This window comes from Melanaphis sacchari, unplaced genomic scaffold, assembly GCF_002803265.2.
Source record: "Melanaphis sacchari strain LSU unplaced genomic scaffold, SCAv2.0 Contig84_pilon_pilon, whole genome shotgun sequence".
In the NCBI taxonomy this organism is placed as follows: Eukaryota; Metazoa; Arthropoda; class Insecta; order Hemiptera; family Aphididae; genus Melanaphis; species Melanaphis sacchari.
Genome location: NW_020271599.1, coordinates 329,687 through 352,496, shown reverse-complemented (window position 1 = coordinate 352,496; position 22,810 = coordinate 329,687). Strand labels below are relative to the sequence as shown.

The 22,810-nt window shown below is 30.6% G+C and overlaps 1 protein-coding gene across 1 annotated transcript in view; it reads left to right on the top strand.

The window, feature by feature from the left end:
- Nucleotides 1–9,665: 9,665 nt before the first annotated feature.
- LOC112602159 (LIM/homeobox protein Lhx5) overlaps nt 9,666–22,810 on the top strand; it is a 39,816-nt gene continuing 26,671 nt past the window's right edge. Inside the window, exons 1-2 of the mRNA XM_025350112.1 lie at nt 9,666–10,947; nt 18,011–18,209. Coding sequence (XP_025205897.1) covers nt 10,641–10,947; nt 18,011–18,209 — 506 coding nt within the window. The 5' untranslated portion in view covers nt 9,666–10,640. The remainder of the gene's footprint in view (nt 10,948–18,010; nt 18,210–22,810) is intronic.

The following is a 22,810-nucleotide window of genomic DNA, read 5'->3' as shown; positions in this document are numbered from 1 at the left end:
TCCTAATGTTTGAAATTTTTGTAGTAATAATATAATGTCTTTCTGAGTAGTAAGGCAATACCTGAATATTATATGATGTGCTTAACCAGTGACTGTAAACATTTATTGCTTTACATATTTAAGCTTGGCATATATATATTTTTGTAATTTTAATTTTTGTAATATATTGCGCACGCACAGTCTCTGTGGATTTTTATGAAAACCCATACGTTTTAATATTAACCATTTTTATATTATACGCGACGAGACGTAACACGTTAAAATAAGTTAATATAAATACATAGGTGACACTATTAGATCAATGCAAATATATTAAATACAGGTTATACGATTTTGAATCTAATTAGTAGCATATTTTTTTTTTTAATGTTAAAAAGTTTAATAATATTATGTTTTATATCAGTTTTCTTTTTTTTCAAAAATTATTGTTTTCTCCTATTATTGTAATACATACTTACATACTCGTATGTGTGTGTGTGTGTTAAAGGTATATTATAAAGGTTGTTACAATAGTTTATGTTTTTTGAAGATAAAGTACCTATCTATAGTGAGTTAGAATATTAAAAGTCTGTAATAGTAAAACTAAAACAGCATGAGTTTGTTGGGTTTTAGACGTTGACCCAAGCCCCAGTAAAAATGTTCAATAGCGTTTGATGATGATAATAATGTGAATAATATGATGTTTATATACTTATATGTTATTAAGGCATTATTCGATTACGAAAGCAATTATATACCGTTTGGCGTTTACCAGAGTTAATATGACGGTTACGCGTGCTAGTGCGGTGTATTAGATACCATAAATATTAAATTACATGAAATTGTGAACGATAAACGCGTCGGTTGCATTTAAAATATCACACAGAGGGTAGGTATAATACCTAAGTAATATATCGGTTAGCCGGATAAAAGTATAGGAGTTATCGATCGAATCCGTCAAATCGTTTTCGCGCAGATACATAATAAATAATAATATAACTGCTCAACGGTACAGATAATATATATATACCCATAACTGTACACGATATACGATATTATTATAAAGCAATAAACCGTTTTTCGCTTTTTCGATAAAGATCTATATTTCATTTTTATTTTTTCGTTTGATGTCGACGACGACTATAGGGACCGGCCCCGGGCAGAGGACATCGGCGCAATACGATCTCGCGCCGGCGACGTCTACCGTTTACCGAAACGATGTAAAATAATTTCCTGCGCTCCCGGGTACCGGCAACGAATGTATACTTTATAGAAGGAAAGAAATATACGGGGAAAATGACTGACGAGGGAACGACTAAATAATATATATAGCTGCAGACGACGAGAAGCCCGAGGCTAATGCGCGCGCGGCTCATTCATTCTTTTTTGTATACGTATTTTTCAAACGTCTTGATTCAAAACGTTTTTTTTTTTATTTTTTTTATTTTTTTTACGAAAATGTTCATTAAAAAATATAAACTAAAAACGTATTCGGACGATATAAGCTATTATAACGAGTAATTGATTTAGATCGTACGTAAATTATTATACTGCGCCACAGCGTCATCCCGTTTAACCGTGTGAAAAGTAATATGCTATGGTAGTATAAAACCGTAGATATAATACGCGTAGGCACGTATAAATAAATTATTACAACGCGTAGTACAATAAGCCGATGATCGAGCCCCGATCATAATATTTTTAAATGTAGGTATACACAACAGAAAATCTGAAACGCCGCGCGTCGGCATCTCGCGATCCGTACGTTTAGTATATTATAGTGAGACATATATTATTATTATATATTGGCCGGCACTCCGATCCACGTTATGCGATTTATGCACGGATCGGCGTGAGCGTCGATTGTTCGACAAAATCGTCATCCATATTTATGGCTATAATATAATATTCACGTATATGTGTATAGCGATGTTACACGCAGAGCTTGAATTCGCTAATAGGGTGTGAATAGGTAACCGTGGAGTTACAGTATCCAATTTTATTTTATTGGGCCGAGAATGGAGGAGGGTAGCAAGTTCTTTTTCATATACCTAATAATATTATAATATAAAATCATTTTATTTATAATAGGTATAAGATTTTATTGAAGGAGATATTCATATTAAATTTGGTAAATTTTATAAATTCTCATCGTAATGATAATCCAACCAAAATTATTGTTGGTTGATATTTTAATATTCATATACAGTTACCGACCGTTATGTAAATATATAATTTGGTTGAAATATTAATTTATTCGATTATAATTTGAATTCACTATTGTTCAAAAACCATTTATTCTATTTTATTGTTAGATCAAGTTAATGTTCATGGGCACATATGAATGAACTAATATTATTTGTTCGAGGACTGATGGTCAGGAATCAGTGTCGAATAATTTTATTATCAGAATACACAGTTTTTAAATCGTTAATAATTGTGCTCCTCTCCTCAATCTTTCCAAATCTGAGTACTGAATAATATATAACCTCAGCGTACTTAGGGTAGTGAGTACCATGTCAAAAGCAGCAGTATGACGTGTAGTATAGGCAAGCGTTTTGAGCGAAACAATACTCTTTATGCTCTATCTCTGTTGATTAAATTTCATTTATATTTCAATAAAAAATAAAAATACATTGATTGCATTTTTCAATGTTAAATTATGATGTACTTGAAGGTATATAGTTATTGAGTTTTTTTTTTATTTATTAATTAAAAGCATATAAGTACATTTTAGTTTAAATTTTGCAATTTATAAGATCGGTTAAGTGGGGCAAGTAGCTATGAAAGAGGATTCAACGAAAAAAATACTAGCTATTATGATCATGAAAAAATAATGAGAATTTAAAAAAAAAATGAATATACCTAAGGAGTGAGATAATATACATTAATGCCTATAAATAAAACAGAATACGAGTAAAGAGGATGGTTCTATAAGAGGGTATAGTATTAGGAAATAAATTATTGATATTAAAATAAATAATATTTTATCACGAAAAACACTTCTTAGTGAAATTAATCATATTCCGTGAATAAAAAAACTTATCATTATTTGAACGTTTAATGTTGTTTAACTAAATTATTATTACTTGTAATTTGTGTAAAATTTAGTCATATTATTTTAATTACTATTACAAATATATATTTAAGTTTTTAATTACACAGAAATATTAACTATTGTCTATTAACTTTTCAGTTAGGATGGCACTATATCCGGGTCTTGGTGTATTGATTTAATAAAATGTTGTATACAAATACTAATTTCATCTATAGATTATAATCGGTAAACACGTAAAAAATAATTTACAATTTTGTCTTTGATTTCTTGTAAAATTTATAAAATGTAAATTAGTGCCTTTTTCATAATATAAAACACTTGCAATGCGGTTAATACGTTTATATACGAAATAATGGTTATACATATCGGACACAAAATGTATTGTATAAATAGAAATAATTGATTAATGACATGTCTGATGTTGATTTCGTGACTACAGAGAACTATTAGAGAGTGGGCACTTATCTAAGATATTGCGATAACAATATTAATATAATAACATATCGCAGGCAATTTGCATGTGTAGGTTGCGTGATTATTATCTATCGTCACTTATGATATATACGTGCCATAATTCATAAATACATAGTACATACATAGAGAATGATATATATGTTAATAAATAAATTTAATATTATGACATAGTCACTGAATAAAATTGAACTATTTATATAGAATGTCTAGGCGACAAGGCGGTATAGTGTTTACGAGCTATACCTACTTATTACATAGTGGGTAGAATAAGACTTCATTTTTATACGTTATTTATAATCAATTATTTGTTATTACTTATTACATTTGAGTGTGAAAAAAAAATCAATATGTTAACTATTTTTAATTTTTTATTATTGATTTAATAATATAATATTAATAAAAATATATTTTAAGTAAGTAAGAATATTACATAAGCTCGGAATATTCAAATCGAAGTATTCGACGTTCAAAATAGCATCAGTATAAAATATAGATAGATATAGGTAGATACAGTAGTACCTACTTATAAAAAAGCAAAATTCACTCTAAATAGTGAGATTCGGGTAACAGTGGTAATAGGTATAAACGCGTGGAATGAAAAAAAAAAAACTTTAAATCATAAGATCATTATAGAGCCAAGGGACTTATCAGTTAGTATAACTGTCCCACAGTGCATAATATAAAATGTACATTTACACAAAAAAAAAAAAATTAAAAAAATAATGTCAAAATACTATTGAAACTTTCTCGACGGTTTCAAACAATTTTTAAAAAGGGTTATTGCCTACTGGACTTTCAGATAAACTAACACGCTGTATTATTATACATATATTTTATATATAAGATAGTAGGTATAATTTAAAAATAAAATATTTATTTTACGTAAAGCCGTATAGGTATAGTTAATTATCATTATTATAATATGTAATATGTAAATAAATAACAGCTACAACGCTATTGTACCTAGATATTTTTTACTTGTATATGTATTTTAATACGTTCAGCAAATATCTACATGATTTTAAGTCCACGTGTGTTCGTTTTTGTAGGTAGTACAATTTGACTTTAGTGGTGGCATGTGAAAGAAACCCACATCAAATCGGAAACCAAGTGCCAACAAACATCCTGCAGACATTACGGCTAGAACCAGTCCTTGTCACGAAGACAAGCTACAGATTTACATACATGCTAATCAAAACATATATTATGATAATGTATAAAAGTAATTATTAAATTGATACATTTTGATACATAAAATAATAATACACACAGAGATTTCATTAATGTAGCTAGGTTTATTGCGAAAAAAACAATTAATGTTATTCGTATATTATAACACGATAGAACTTTAATAATATATATATATCGAATATAATATATGGATGGTGTTATACTCGAAATAACTGAATTTTTTTTTTTATAGAATTTAAAAATACATCCAAATCGAAACTGAACGCTGAAACATGAAACATTTAGTTATAGCTTCATAAACCATATCTTATAAAGATGGATAATCATTTCTGTTTTATTTCGATTGGCGATTAGCATATATTACCTAAACGTGCTGCGCCCCATTTGATCGTGACGGGCCACAACAAACTGGATCGTTTGTTGACAGTAGATATTTGGTCACTATATATTTTATTCATAAAAAATACCCTAATAAATTGAAAAGTAAATAAATTATTTGTTTTTATACTTATTGTTTACCGTTAAATTTACGGTGAATAAAGAACAATAATTTTACTGTTTTGTGTTGATTATTATTATTTAAATCAAATTTAATAAATATTACTTATAAACAACAATTTTTGTAGAACCAGTATGGAGAAACGGATGAACAATATATTGTCAGTGATAAAAACGAAACACATATTTTATATTGTTGCACAGTATTATATTATATGAATCTTACAACAAGTGTAACATTTATCACATAATAAGCAAGTGAACATTTTCTTCAAAATATCATTAAAAATATAAAAAATCACTACAATTTCTAGATGTATAGTTTATAGTTAAGTCACAGCTAATCCCGTTTTCATTACATGCGAGTACATAAATATGTGTCACCTTAGGTTAGATTAGATTAGATATTTTAACGTTATCATTAGATATACTGAAAAAGTATAGTATAAATATACCGGACAATTAATATTTTATTATATAACCTATTTGTGTTGCTAATTTTGATCACGTTCTATGTGCATAATATACATATACCTGCAGCATTTACCTGTCATAAGCGCACATTATTATAAGTTAGACCGAACCGTTTGCGTCACCAACCCCACGCAGGTTTATATAACCTCGGGCAGATCCGGCCAAGAGACCTTTGAAGATAAAATCGCCGGGCTTCTTCCCCGCGATGATTGATAAACTCCAAGGGTTCTATTTTCGCGTCCTCTCCAATAGACCCGTATAATACGTATAGGTATAGGTGAAATGTGGCAATTATATATACAGAAGTTTAATGCATAAAACGTTTACGGTACGAACCCTATATTTATATGATTATAGTAGGTATCTAATCTATATGGTAGGTACGGTTAGGTTAAAGATCATCCCATACTCACCCTTATTTTCACCCACGCTACCGCAGCAGTTGCTGAAATATGTACCGGTTTATTGTTTTAAACTGAACACCTCAACCCAAATTCTACTACAAACGATAGGATGGTATTAACATTTTATTCTTCTGAAAGGAAAAAATAGCTTTGTATATAATATAAATTTTGTATTTTATACTTATTATTATGAATAAATATTTATATTAAAATACCGTGTACGGCATATTTAATTATACTGCTACAGTATTATTAAAATATGATTAATATGGAGATCTTCAATTACAAGTATACGAGAAACATTTAAAATAAATATTGAATAAAGATATAACATTAGCTATATAGGTTAGTCTATGAAGATAATATTTTGTACTCGCTAAATTATTTCAAAAAATGTATGTACCTATTATATAATATATGTATACATATATAATATAATATATTAGCTGTAGAAATTAATTAAATATTATGGTATAATAATATTAGGTAAATATAGATACCTATTAGATATTTACTTTTTACTATTGCTATATCTATGCTGATCTACTACGTTATATGACCAATGCATACAAATATAATATATATATATATATTAATTTATGATAATGTACGTACAATTTGTGTATGCATTTGTGCATTTGTGTAGTACCTACAATTATTATTATTAGTAATATTATATTTTTCCCGGCTCAAAGTTTGAATGTTATTTAAAGAATAACTATGTATTGTAAATTAATATTTTCATTCAACACAAATATACCAACTGATTTCATTAACAAAACATTATTCATACACAAGCTTATAAATTAAAATACATTTTAAGACAAATATAAATATTACGCTAAACCAGAACGACGATAATATGTATATATTATGTTATTAAGTCAATTATCTATGAAACAATATTCGTAGTGGAAATTCTTCTTTTTTTTTTTTTACTCTGTTTATTAGGTTTATTTTTTATTGATTTATTTTATTTTAATTATTTTTAAAGTTCGCGGCGTCAGATGCCATTGGACAATTGAATTAATAAATATTTATAAAAAATTTAGTATACATTTGTTATAAAAGTACATAATCTATTAACAAAATATTAATATATATATTACTTTAAAAATAACTTTATTTTCTATTTAACAATTAAATTTAAATAATAATAAAAATAAAATATAAATAATGAATAAGCATTTTGTTGTTGAATTTTAAAGAGAAATTAAAAATATACAATATTTTATAGTCTATAGTATACATTTATAATATTATGGATTAATAATAAAATATATTATTGAATAGATACCTAAGTAAAAATATTGAAACAATAATTAAAATCATTAATTTTAGATAGGTATAGTATACCTATTAAAATAAATTTGACGAAATAATAACAGATTGTAATACATATAATATATCATACATATGAAACAGAGAAATATCTGTCGTATTTATATAAATTATAAACTACTATATACAGTGAATATTATATTCTGTAAAAATATTATACCCACTGCACATACTGTAGTAAATATAACACAAATTTTGTTTAATTTATATAATAAATATTATGATCCAACGCATTTTAATAAATGGAACTCTATTTCACGAAATAATTTTATTCGTATAAAATATAATATTATTATGTAATATATGCTGGTTGTCTGTTATAAAGCGGACAATGGACATTGCACTGCACTATTGCGGATAGGTAAAATCATTTTATGTATTGTATTATGAATTATATTTCCGTGTAGGTACACGTCTTTATACAAACGTAAACATTATTGGTTGTGAACTTACGAATATAATAAAAATTCCGCAAAATATGTACCATATGGCATATGCGCTATGCTTACTATCGTTGTATTACTTATATTGATATAATAATCATCCATATAGATTTTTAATTTATCTGTAGGTATAAGTATTGATATAACGTACCTACCTATATTATATATTAATAAATAAGTTTAACAGGTATATAATGTATATTTTAACGCGTACAATTTAGTGTACGCCATCATGACAAAGCGAAATAGTTTTTTTTTTTTACTTATATAAGTATAAACACTCCTATGATATTAATAATTTAATGTAGGTATAACTACTATATTAAAAAGTGTAAACGAAAATTATTTGTATATTATAATTTTTATATTACTCTAAATTATTATAAAAAATAAAATAAAATTTTATTATAATATTTTATATATATATATATATATATATACCTTATTAAACAAACCATTAAATAGAAAAATATTCCTTGGTATAAATTTACGTTAGGTGTTTAAACAAAGAATAGGTACCTACTGAAAGAAAATGGTCTATAAAAAAAAAAAATTAACAGTGAACAACTTTAAAACACACCTTTATAATGCCTGCAAACAAAAAAAAAATTCTAATTTTACAATTTTAAATAATTTAATCTACATAAATATTCTACAATGTAGGTGTAAATTATACCAAAAGTACCTATATTTATAAACAACGACACTCATCACTCGAATATAGCAACTATATACAGGTAAGAATTATTGTACATAATATATTATATTATATTATAAACACACAGCCGACGCAAATGTTATACATAAACGGGTATGTATTATTTTAAATACAATCGTGCGCGCAATATTTACATATTATATTTAATATTTAGCTATACCGCAGGTATGTCTATACGTATTAAATATTTGGAAAAAAATCTTCCTAAAAATTATAATAATAATGCATTAATTAATATACAATAAATATATATATATATATATATATCATCACTTGTTTTAATGTAGGTACCTATATAGGAACTTATAGGTAGTTAAAAATAATATGATAAACTGTACGTTATTGCATAATATACATAATGACGTATAAATAGGTATGCTAAACGATTGGTATCTGTTCATAATATTTATAATGATACCCAATTAGCATATCGGTAATACTGCGATTGTCAATACGGGGCAAAACAAAATTTCGCAAACAATAACATCAATATAATAATATGTATTATGTATACACAGGTATGCGTGAAAACGTAGTCTTTGGCCGCGAGACGAGGCGGAAATAAAATAGAGACGAGCGAGAACGGTCCGCTGACGGTGCCGTCGTGGCGGAGAGTGCATGAACGGTCAGTCATCAGTCGCGGGGTGGGGAGAATAAAAAATAACGAAACGAAGAAGAAGAAGAATAAGAAGAAGAAGAAGAAGGCGACGACGACGACGAAGAAGAAGAAGTAGCAGAAGTAGCTATAGGAAAAGGAGTAGGAGCCAGCGGATAGCGACGTAGAGGCGGTGGCGAGAGGAGGAAGAGGAGGATGAGGAGGAGGAATAAACGGCAGCGGCGGCGGCGATGGGGTCTTCGTCACCGGCCGCTGCCGTCGCCGTGACGACCGCGGCGGTGGCACCGCACGCCGCTACGTCTGGAGGAGAAGGCGGGCCGACCGAGAGGCGTCGCGACGGTCGTGCCGACCAACGGCGGCCACGCTACCTTGCCGCACGGCCGCGCCTCCCACCGTCCCACCGTCGCGTACGCCACAGCCACCACCATAGACGTCGCGCCGCCGCGACCGAACCCAGGCGGCGACACATACGCGCACGGCCACACCGAGCACGGCACACCGCGACAGTGTTCGGTTTCCGGCTTTTCGCATCGGTCGACTATTGCTGTCGTCCTCCTCGCTGCCGTTGCTGGTGTGCTACCGGCCCCGCTGCTGTTGAGTTCGGCGATCGCGAGCGGAATAAAATTTCTCGTGAAAACGCGCACATTATCATTATTGTGAACCGGCTCGTTTATTTTATTTATTTTTTTTTTTCACCGCGTACAACAATCGTATCGTTTTCGCACGTCGTCGCGTCTAAACACGATTATAATATTATAATTACGTATACCTAATTATACTGCATTCTTGTTCGCGGGAGTTTTAGTTTTTTTTTTCTACTCGCAGCCGCTTACATCACGTGTCCGTCTCCGGCATAACCGTACGCGCGGATATTTTCGTCGACAGTTTTTTTACGAGCACACGAGGTGCCTATATATTCACCAACACTGTATACTGCAGTGTTAGTATTTACGAAACGGGTGCGGATAAGAAAAACGCTGCAATAAATCGGTTCGTGCGACAATATCAGTTCGGTCCGATATACATTATTTATAAGTATACCTACCTAACTGCGACCTAACCGCTGTATTTCTACACGAGTGCGTGGTGCCACGTATGAGACGTCGCATCGTCCGCAGGTGGTCACCGTCGTCGCCGCGCTATTACCGTGCTAGCAGCTCTACCGGCCGCCGCCACTGCCGCCGCCGCAGCCGCTGTTGCAGAGGATCGTGGTCGGCAGTCGCGGCGGACGGGACCTGCACGTCTCGGCGGGCTGCATAGCCGCCAACCGTTGTCGACCGTCGGACGGCCGCGCATTGATCATTCCCTGCACCGGTTGACCACAGCCATCACGACGCCAGTGGGTCAGGACGCCGCCGGGGCGGTGCACCAGCCGCCTTATGCCAGGGGTTGCCGGATCCGCACGACAGCCGTCGGCGGTCCACAGCACCACGGCGGTGGCCACATGGCCACGTCGTCGCTGGCCACCACGTTCGGCCTGCAGTTCTACCCGGACGAGACGACCACCACTGCCACCTGCACCACTACAACCGGTGCCGGCGGTGCGGTGGACCCGCTGGCCGCCCGGCCGCCCGTGGCCGGTCTGCCCGTCCAGTCGTCGAACGTCACCGGCAACTCGTCGTCTGCGGCCGGCCAGCAACAACCGATGTACGCGACGTCCGCCAACCGGAGCACGTCGCCGTTAAACCCGCAAAACCATTTGGCACATCCGTTTCACATGTCCTTTCCGGTCACGCAGACCCACAACATAAGTGAGTGGCGCCTTTGCACAATATACAATATAATATTTTAAATACAGCATAAATGATAATTTATGCTCTATACATATACATATATATATATTATATGATGTGCGTGTACTGAACGTTTAGTATAGTCGACTCTTTTTCACTCTATTTGTACGTATACCAATGTGAAATCAGTGGAAAAAAAATATAGGTACATGCGGCGATATCGTTATAATTTAATAATATGTATTACATATTATTCTGATTATGCGTGCCATGTTTTGTACCTAGAATTTTTGTTTTTTATTTTATCCCACGATGTGTTGTCTGTGTAGAAGACACGTCGTCGCGTATATAGTCATCGCGTCGTCGTTGTTGTCTCAGCAACCAGAAATCTATATAGAATCATAATAAAATACAAGAGAGTAAAGGATAGAGAGAAGAGAGAGAAAGAGAGAGAGGACGTTATCGTCATAGGCACGATACGTCGAATTGTCAGTCATGCATGTCAAAAGAGAATCTCTTAACGAAAAGTGACGTTTATACCAACACGCAGTATATGTATGTTACCCACAATACCTATACTACTCTGCTGCTGCGTCGTCGGGCAGTATATATATATACGTATATTAGTATTTTGTATACTACTTAAGTATAGAGAGGTACCTATACTACCTATCTATATATTCTATGAACCTAATGTTACGTTTTTGTTGTGCGCTCGTATATAGATGTGTCCGAAGGACAGATATATAGACGATGCGACACGACGATCGGCAACCGCATAACGTAATAATATACGTATACTGTACATACGCACGTACGGCTCACAAAAACAGCGTATCGCATGTTGGTATATATACATATATCCACTTTACCTTATAGTATGTATGTTTATGATACCTGAATATAGGCTACACGTTCGTCGCAATTGATTATGCACCTATAACACACGATATATAAATATAATAGAAGCTGATTTATTAAATTTATGAGTTGTACGGGGTTTCTTGCATTATGCCTAGGTTACTTCTCCCGCCAGTAAAATTGGAAATTTTTGGAAAATACCTGTCTAGGCCCTTTTATAATATATATCGTGTAAAATTATGACTCAATATTACAAAATTATGACGAGCTGCATGTACTATTTATATCTCCAACTATGTGGATATATCGACAGTGACGGCTAAAGGAAATAGTTTAATTTGACCCGAAAAAATAAAAAAATGTGAATATATATATATTTATGAATAATAGGGTTTTTATTCCAACCCCAAACTAATTCTAAATTTAAGCTATAAAAGGGAGAATAAGTCAATAAACCCTGTGGTCGGTGTTCTTAAATAAGCCCCCAAAAGCATCACCAATAAAAATCCGATTATTATTATTTACTCATATTCGACGATATAGGAGCATATAGGATGTATAATATTGTATAAAATTTAACTGAGTAGTATGTCAACACAAAAGTACACACATGATACATACAAAATATCTAAAAAAAAAAACTAATAATCGATGTGATGTTTACTATACTAGTTATATGATAAAATAAATATTATGATAACTTCATAAAACTAAATATAATTATACAGAAGTTCAAACTTAAATTTATAATTTTTTAATTTGTCTTGTAGTTATATTAGAATTTTTTTTAAGTTTATTTTATTTCTTTAAATTGTCTCACATTTGTATAGATGTATAGAGGAATTTATAAATTTACTATGTACTATTAAATTATAAACTTAAACCGATACCACTGAAACCACCAGTTAATGTATACTGTATTTTACTGAAAGTGTTGATGGAAAATTATGAAATCAATATATTGAAAGAAACTACTTAAAATGAATTGTTGAGAAAATACATAAATATCATATTTTATCTATCGAGTTATTTGTATATAAGTATTCCGTATTATATATTATATTTAATATTTATATAATCAAACCATTTTGCTTGAGTAGGTACTTTGTCAAGTAGGTCCTATCTATAGAGCAGTATATTGGAGTGCAATTAAAATATTCTTTGTCGTTTGTTTATAAAAATTCAGTTTTAGGGATCAGCTGTTACGTATAATTGCTTAAAAATACGAGTATATGTAAATATTATATATTATAATCAATTGCTTAGTTCATACTGCACATGATTAATAAATTTAAAATTTTTAAGCGTCCGATTTTTCTGTACATTGACTATAAATTATATATTATACAAAATTATGGATATAAAGTTAAAAACTAAATCCGCTATAAATCATCAAACAAAAAAAAAAAAAAACCCGTATATTTTTATATTTTACTAGATTGTTTACGCGATTAATGATCTAATAAAATATATTTTTCAACAACGTATAAAATATGTATTACTGTGTTAGCTATAGATATTATTATATTTTTTTTTTTGCTCATAAAAAAGAAAAAAAACACGTCATTAATATAGCTATAACTATCACTCAACAATCGCATTACATCGGTAAACCGCCGGAACTATATTATTTAATATTTAAACTAACTACCAATTTATATTAATACATTCTCATAATATTATATAGATATAAATGTATATACTAAACAAGTTGGCTAATGTAAAATTAATTTATTCATATTTGGCGTTTGAAATGTTTTCTGAAATTTCTTGAACCCTCCTTGTACGGCGCGGCTGCTGCAGCAGTTTCGCGGTCACAAACATCACTATCGAATCTCTCGCGCGTGTACCTATAATATTATATAGACAATTTTTTTTCTCTCCGAACACGTTATATTATTATATTATAATATACAGTCGGCGCATTCCAAAAGACACACCGTAACATGACGACGGATAATTTTCCGAGTATTTTTTCTTCCATCGTTCGTTTTATTATACACATAGTATGTGTATGCGTGTATACGTTTTTCTGATTTTTGTCGCTGGCCGAGACGACGATGGCAGCGGCGGCGGCGGCGGGTTAACGACGCCAACTCGTGCGTAACTCGACTTGTAGCGTGCGGTGTCAAAAAATAGTGGTCATCGGGCAGCTGATGGCGACGGACAGTTTGTTTTTTCATTCTCTCGCGCGGTACGTCTATAACGATATAATATCATGTATATAGTCGGAGAAAAAAAAATATATGTATAGTCTATTTGGCCGAAGCACGCGTAGCTCGGGCTCGTGGCGTCTTCGTTACGGATGATCGGCTTATAACTCGACGCGTACAACGACTGTCGCAGTCCTGCATGCACAGTTACAAGCGTTTTTTTTCAACCACTATACCATCCACCCTTCGGTTAACGACTGCGTTGTATATAGCTATATCAAGTTTATTTCAATGTATATAAAGCTAAAAAAAAAAATGTACTTATATAACGATGATATATGTATATATATATATATGTATATACATGTATATATATTTATATTGATCACTAACAAGCCCAAAGCTGTACGCCATAACAATTGCAGTCATAACACAATAGGTAGTACAATTATGATTTATAAATTCGGAATAAAAATATTTATTTTTATTATATACACTGTATTATTAAATCGAAATGTGTTTTGAAACGATTGCAGTACCTGTCTATAGGTTTATTTATTTATTGATGATCGTGATTTTTTAAAGTAATAATATTTACGAAAATAGAATAATAATTAAGTTAGGTTTATAAAAGGTTTATTTTATAGTCTTACTGTGTTTTTATTTACACAGTAAACATATATAATATTTCTTATATTAAATAATTTTTATTTTAATATAGTTCACTTAATAACAATATATTTAATGAATATGCAAACAAATTTAATAGGTTTATTTTATAAATATACAAGTAGGTAGCTATATATAACTAAAATAAATATAAAAAATTAAAACTTAAGTACACATAAAAACTAAAAATTAAAATACAAGAACGTATTTTTTATGTTCTTTTCTATAATTAAAATTAATTTAACATAATTATTTTTGGGATGACAATTATCAGTTTTTATTTTTACCTATACCTGTTCAATTCGGATGGGATAAGGTTGACATGTGCTCTTATGTATTAGGTAACTTATTATACATACACTACACAGTAAGTTTATCATTAAAAAAGCATATCAATTTTAAGTTAAATATTTATATATGATCTATAATAATCAGTAAAAAAGGAGAGATTATTGTCATTTATTGAACTTTAGGTTTACATCTAACGTTTACACGGGCATGGACCAATTGTGTCTAAAACAAAGTTTTTGTTTAAGGTCAGTGTACCAATTGAGCTTTGTATTTAAATTTTCATATCTTCAGACATGAAAATATTGTTCAATCTAATTCTATAAGTATAATCTAAACACAAAAATGCTTAAAAATTAAAAACTTATTTACTGATTAATTTATTACTGCAGGTTTAAGTGACTGGTTATAATATATTTTATAACAGTATCGGGAATTTTTTGAAACATTATTATTATTACGCAAATTTGATTGTACAAGTATGAATTTGAGTGATATACGAAAATAAGTTTTCATTATTGTTGGATATTTATTAGTTTAATTTTTTTGTTGTACAATATATACTGTACCTATTATTAAGGTACTACTTTATAGGATAACACATTGATGACAACCATTACTTATATCTTGTTGTTTAGTATTGATTTGAATTGTAAAAAAGTTTAAATGTGAATTATTATGTAACTGATATAACTTTAATTTTGAATAATTGACTATATTTATTTATTTATATTATGTAATGTATATTTTATACTTGCAAAAAATTGAAGTGTGTATTCATTTATTATATAATTATAACTATAACTAATAAGTTTTCACTAAGTATTTTCAAATGTTTTGAGCGCAATTAGTCTGTCGATCCTATAATGTATAGAACGCAATTGGTCTATTGATCCTAAAATATTTAAGTATATAAAAAGCGTAATTGGTAAACTACTGTTTACACATTGCGATAAACACACGATTACATAACACGTGTTTATTGACACGACGATGTTCGACACATTCATTCGTACGAATCAATTGCCCGCAATGACGTGTATAGGTACACTTAATTATTGTATATATTTATAAAATCGTAGGTACCTTCAACTTTTATAATAATACACGATATCCGGAATGCGTTGAAAAACGTGTACACGAAATATTAAACCGATATTATTGTGTTATACGTATATAGGTACCAGCTGCATGATAGTGTAATGTATGTCATATGTGGTTATTAAAATGCGGTATAATATAGAAACGCATGCATATAGGTATAACATACGTAGATGATACATAGTGTCGAGTGTGTAATGTGTGCAGAATAGGAAATTATCATCCGCGGTGATTATATGGACTTTTCGCGCACGCAAATGCATGTGTGAATGTATAATTTATGCATATATTATATACACACACACATATAATATATATACTTTATACATATATGTATAAAATATTATATTACTATGATGGCTGACATAAATATTATATATATATATAATATATATATTTTCTTAAAACACGCATTTGTTTAATAGGCGTTGCGAGTCGCAACGGTTTCTGATAAATATTATATATACATACGCGATCGTTAAACCGCTGGTTCTTATAGGTATACATAGATATAAATGTATTATTGGGTGCTGCAACGTAATCCGTTTATGTATAAACGACACCTATACTGTACACATATATTTATCGTTTTTCTGCTGTTTTTTATAATATTTATATTTTATGTAATACATAATGATCGTTTTTTTTCGAATTCCGTATACCCGACGCGTAAACACACACACGCCCGTTGATCACAGAAAAATCGTCAATGAAGTATTTAATATTAACGTAACAGCACCGCAAGCACCATAAATATATAATAATAATGAGATTATAATATTCCATATGCATCATCGGTCGAGATTTCGTCGTGTGACAATATCTATGATCTGTACAAATGACGTGCAAAAATAGTTAATATACCTACATATATATTTTTTCCGACAAAATTTCGCTTGATCCATGTTATTAATTATTATACTGTATTACATCCCGTCATATAGTCTTAGTTATTCGATATTGTAATAAATATTATGTATTATTATGTATACCTTAATACCTTATCGTACTAAGATAAAACGGTGTCTGTATAGGTATTATTCGGCACACTGCACAGTATATAAACAAAGCGTCTTATGTGTATACCTACATTCGCTCGTGCGTGTGTGTTTGTACATTTAATGCACCTACGCCAAAAACGATTTTTCAGAAATAACGCATAAAATAATAAATGATATACTTATTATATATATATTGGATCGGAAATTAGAGCATGACGAACGTGTCCCGGTCGCATATGTATACCTACGCGTTATTGTATATAATATTGTATAGGATTCATTTGAGTGTTTTATTTTTTCTCACAATATTTATCGGAATACGCAAACGAGCGAATATGCGTGAATCTTTTCGAGTGTTTAATTTAAGTTTATTATACATTTTGTGTTAACGCCTCTCGCATATTTTTAGACTAGCTAATCTCACGCTTTCTGATAATTCCCAGCAGTTCCACTAATAAACGATTAAATACACCGATATCATAACCAACTAATTACTATATTTATTTATCAATAAATTTAAAAGCATCATTTTAATATACTATCTACTCTTGAATCTTAGTCAATAATAACCTATAACCTACGCTCAATAAACTCATATTTTACCACTATTTCATAATTGTTTAAGCGCCTTATATAAAATTGCACATACGAGTATAGGTATATACTCTATTAATACTACTTAAAAAAAATATATATATACATTTATATAATGATCAGATGACCAAAACTATAAACCTATAGGACGTACCTATCTATAAAAAACTTTTAAAACCAAAAGCACCGTTGGAAAATAACCTATTTATACCTGTAATATGCATAAAACGCGTGGTTATAGTACCTATATATGTACTAACATAATAGATCATCCTTTTTTTTTTTGCGCGCATGTGATTATACGATGAACACTGAACGGTGATAATAATAATTATGATACTATTATGGTAAATTATTATGATGTGTACGTACCCGTTTATAACACGTTTCTCAACGTTTTATCTATGTTTACAGGCAGAGGCGGTGGTCGGTGCAGTAGTCTGATGATGAGTTGCGCGGGTTGTGACAAACCCATTATGGATAAGTTCCTTTTGAACGTGCTGGACAGGGCGTGGCACGCGGAATGCGTGAAATGTGCTGACTGTCACGGCACGCTGTCCGACAAATGCTACAGCAGGGACGGCAAGATACTGTGCAAGCCCGACTTTTACAGGTGAGAAGATTTTTCCGCATCGCGGCTACTGTTTTAGGATAATAATATTATATAAATAATCTACCACTGAATATCAATCGATACGTAACGTCCCACATTATACTATAATAATAGTCACCATGCGGTTGGAACTAAATCCAAAAAGTAAATGTATACAGTACCTACATATTATAATATTATAGACGATAATAATAATTATTATTATATTATACAGTATTATAATGGGGACACGTTTACGACATCGTTTTATTATTTTATTTATTTATTTTTTTTTTTTTCATAAATATTATAAAAAAAAAATAAATACACCTACGAATCGTATCCCGGTAGCTCACATTTTGCTAGTTTCACGGAGGAGAACATAATACCTAGTGAGGATATATATGACATATATGTTAGTAGTTATGATATGCGTGATACATATAGCACCGCGCGTGTGCCAAAAATGGTAGCATTATTACATCGGAGCGTATATACCTTTTGTATTATATATATGTATGAGCATGTATATGATATGTTATTGGCACGCGGCCAATAAATATCTTGTACAAAAAGGAATGGTTAAAAAAAGAAACCTTCAGTGTGCTATAATATATAACACAGCCGTTTTTGTATTTTTGGTTTTTTCTTCTTTTTTACGAAATTCCTTTGAATAACATTATTAAGTATATTAAACGCTACATTATATATAGGCGTATATTGTACGACAAATATCAAATGGAATGTACATGGATATGATTATTTGGAATTTTTATAGGTATATGTATAATATATACTATACTCATTGGCAGCTCGCTCACTTATTTATATACGCATATTTCAAAAACAGATGTTGTACCTAAATAATATTTATACATGTATGCATGTATAATGTTTATCAAGCAAAAAAGTTTTAAAAAATAGTTTCGTCGAATAATTGTAATGATAACCAAAATTAGAGTTGTTCTTTTATACATTTTAAGATGGATAGAAAGAGGCTTCAGATATCAGATACGAAGAATGCGTATTATGAAAATAAGAAAAATATCAAAAAAATCAGAGAAAAGAGTAAACGAAAATGGTGAGACTTACATTTGACATGCGATATTGATAAGATATAGGGATAAAACTTTGAGAAAATTAAACTATTTGTTACTTGAAAAGATACTATAATGTTTATAAAATTTGGTCAATGATTTATATTTCTTAGTAATTATTTAAGATGTTTATAAACAAATTATCATCTTAAATCACTAATTATAGTAGGTATAGTGATTAATATTTCTTATAGAGATTAGAAGGAATTATAGAAAAGAAAGAATTTTGAAAAAATTGGTTAGGTATTGTTTAAAAAAAAAAAAATAAAAGTTTAATTTTGCACTATTACCATACAATACTATATATATATATATAGTGTCACCAAGGAATTAAAAGTAATTCAAATAAAAGAAATATTAATTTGAGTCGAGTAAATAATATATATTAAATTATTAGACCATTAAATAATGTTTTTTCTTCTATTATAACTTTGAACTTTCAGATTTTAATACATATTTATAGAGTTTTTTTATGGTATCTGACTTTTAACTAATAATAGTTATGTTATAATTTTCTGAACGTTAAATTAACTAACTCAGGACAATTTTTTTATTAACTCGCCAAATTTTGTCTAATAGGTATGTATATAATTATAATATACATACATTATATATATATATATATATCATACGAGTATCTATTATAATACATTCCCACGGATATATTTATAATACATAAAGGCGTTTCCGTCATACTATTTCTCATGCCGTGGTAATACATCTATACTGTTAAAATAAATTTCGTATAACCGCATTCGGGTAATATATATATATAGTATTATAGAAAAACCACGGTTATCTACTGGTAGATAACCGTGATAAAAACACACTGGACGAGTGGAAGACATGGTATGTACTTATATTATTACGACGAGCGTAAACGCGCGTGCAATCAATTCGGACGGAGGCACTCGACGGCGAGCGGCTCGGGACAAAATGGCGCCCGGCAGCGCGTATATAATAATAATATAATACAATATATATCCGCCGTATACGGCGGCTATTTTCTCTTTCTCCCTCGCACGCGCTTCGTCGTCGTCGTGAATCCGTGATCCGCAACCATAAAAACCCTATACACAATGCCGCCGCCGTCGTCGTTTCGGTTTTTATTACACTACGTTCAGTTTTTCTGTACATGCGTACACCGCGTATCCGTATATATTAGGTATATACATATATATACATATATATATGTATGTGTATTTGCTGGAAAATACAAAAGGGGGAAAATTTGCGCGTGTATATAAGTATCTACATAATACACACACACACACATATATATATATATATATATAATATGAATGGGCTCAATAAAAACAATCGCTATACACACACACACACACACATATATATATATATATATATATATATATATTTATATACGTAATATAACTATGGTTTGTACGGGCTGATACCATGTATATTACTGTATTATATGTATATTATTATTATATCGTATATTTAAAAAGTCGCGTGCGCGTCGACTTTTTAAATGTCGAGAATCTATTATTGTAGGTATATATATTATAACGTATATAAATTAGAACGTATATGATACGACTATTTTATTATACGATCGTTCGTGTCAATGAGACGCTCGGGTGTTAAAAACGAACAACACGCGCGCGTATATCTACGGATCGAAAAAAAAATGTATTTATATTTGTGTACACCTATTGCAAGTACAACATAGTAAAATCGACTATATTTATATACCCCTATTACATTTTATACTTATAAGAACCTCAATGGCGTAATCGGATTTTTTTGAAAAGAGAGGGGATATGATTTTTTACTTTTCTCAGACCCCATTATTGTAATATATAAACATATATCTATATTCTTGTATTTATATCTAAAGCTGTTAGTTAATTATAATAATATATTTATATTTATTGATAATCAATCATGCTCAATGTGAATTTGTATAGTATTTATGTACTTATATGTATAATAACTTAAAATTATTATTTATTTGTAATATTTTGACATAGCCATCCCATAATTGCGGTAAATAGGTATATGCTTTAATTAATTTATCACATATCTAGTTTATGTTGCTATCAATCAACACACAAAAAGAATATATATAGAATTCAAATAAATGGGTCACATGAAATGTTCATTTTTATTTTAACAATAAATTTAGAAAAAAATAATAGACAGAATTAATCGAAGGAGGGATATGACGCCCTCTTTTTCCCAGTGAACATGTCGCCTAAGAATCTAAATAAGTTATTTAAATTATGACGTAATATATTGAATTCGTATTAAATGCATATACACGATATATTTATACAATTGTGTACATACGAATATATAGTAATTATACTTTGACATGATCTCAGACGAAACTAAAATTATTATACTTGTGTATGAAATGTATACACTGAAAACGGTGTTAAATCGTTACGTTGATACAGAGAAATAATATTATATTAATCGATTTGTTTTTAATTACTGCAGATTTTGTATATATATATATAATATAAACCTGAGTTTAACTTGACATATTATTTTTTCAAATTTACTTGAAAAATCTAAGTTCTAACAGTATGACCGATTCTTTAACTCTATACATGTATCTAGTTAATTAAATTATACCTAAATTCAAAAAAGTATAGTTAATATACCTCTTACCTATATATCTTTGCATTTATACATATACCATATAAAAAATATTCTGCAGTGTACCTATATGTACTGAATACAACTAATATTATAATAAATCGGTTACCTGCAATAATAATGAAAATAATAACTGTAACCGACGTTTGTCACGTTGTTGTGGCGTGGATATCTTTATATTATTAGATTGTGTTGAACTGAGGAGTTGACGATTTGACGAGACCCCGTTTTTCGACGCTAGGTATAATATACGATATATGTATATTATTTATTGTATCATATTATTGTATAGGAGATCTACCACGAGTTTGCCAATAGGTACCATGTATATATATCATATTATCTGTATTATACCCTTCGCGATTTCCCATACGGGTATATAAGCTCTCTTTGGATGTTATTTTAAAGAGGGCTCAGCTACACGTATCGGTTGCATCTGCCCCCAAACAATATACCGCGACCGATACACCGACACTGTATAATAATAATACGTACGCGTAAAAACCTCGTGTTTGCGCCTTTTCCGCCTGTCCGTCCATCCGTCAGCGGTTTTGTGTATATATACAAACGCCCGACGTTTTCGCGGGTTGTCGCTTCCCGTTCGCACACAATACGAGCGATAGCCGATGATCCTTTTATTATTACCTACGCGCGCGCGCGTGTGTGCGTGTAATAATAATAATATTGTGTACATAGTCGTTTTCGTCGTATAGGCATTGTTAGGCGTGTATAACATATTATATACCTATGTATGTATATTATTATTGTTGTATACTGCGCGTATGTATATACGCATATAGCACGGCGAAGAGAGGACAAAAAAAAAAAAACGGAAAACTTCTCGGGATTGTTTTTTTTTCGCCACACTACCCTCTGCATTGTGCGGTGTGTTCGCAC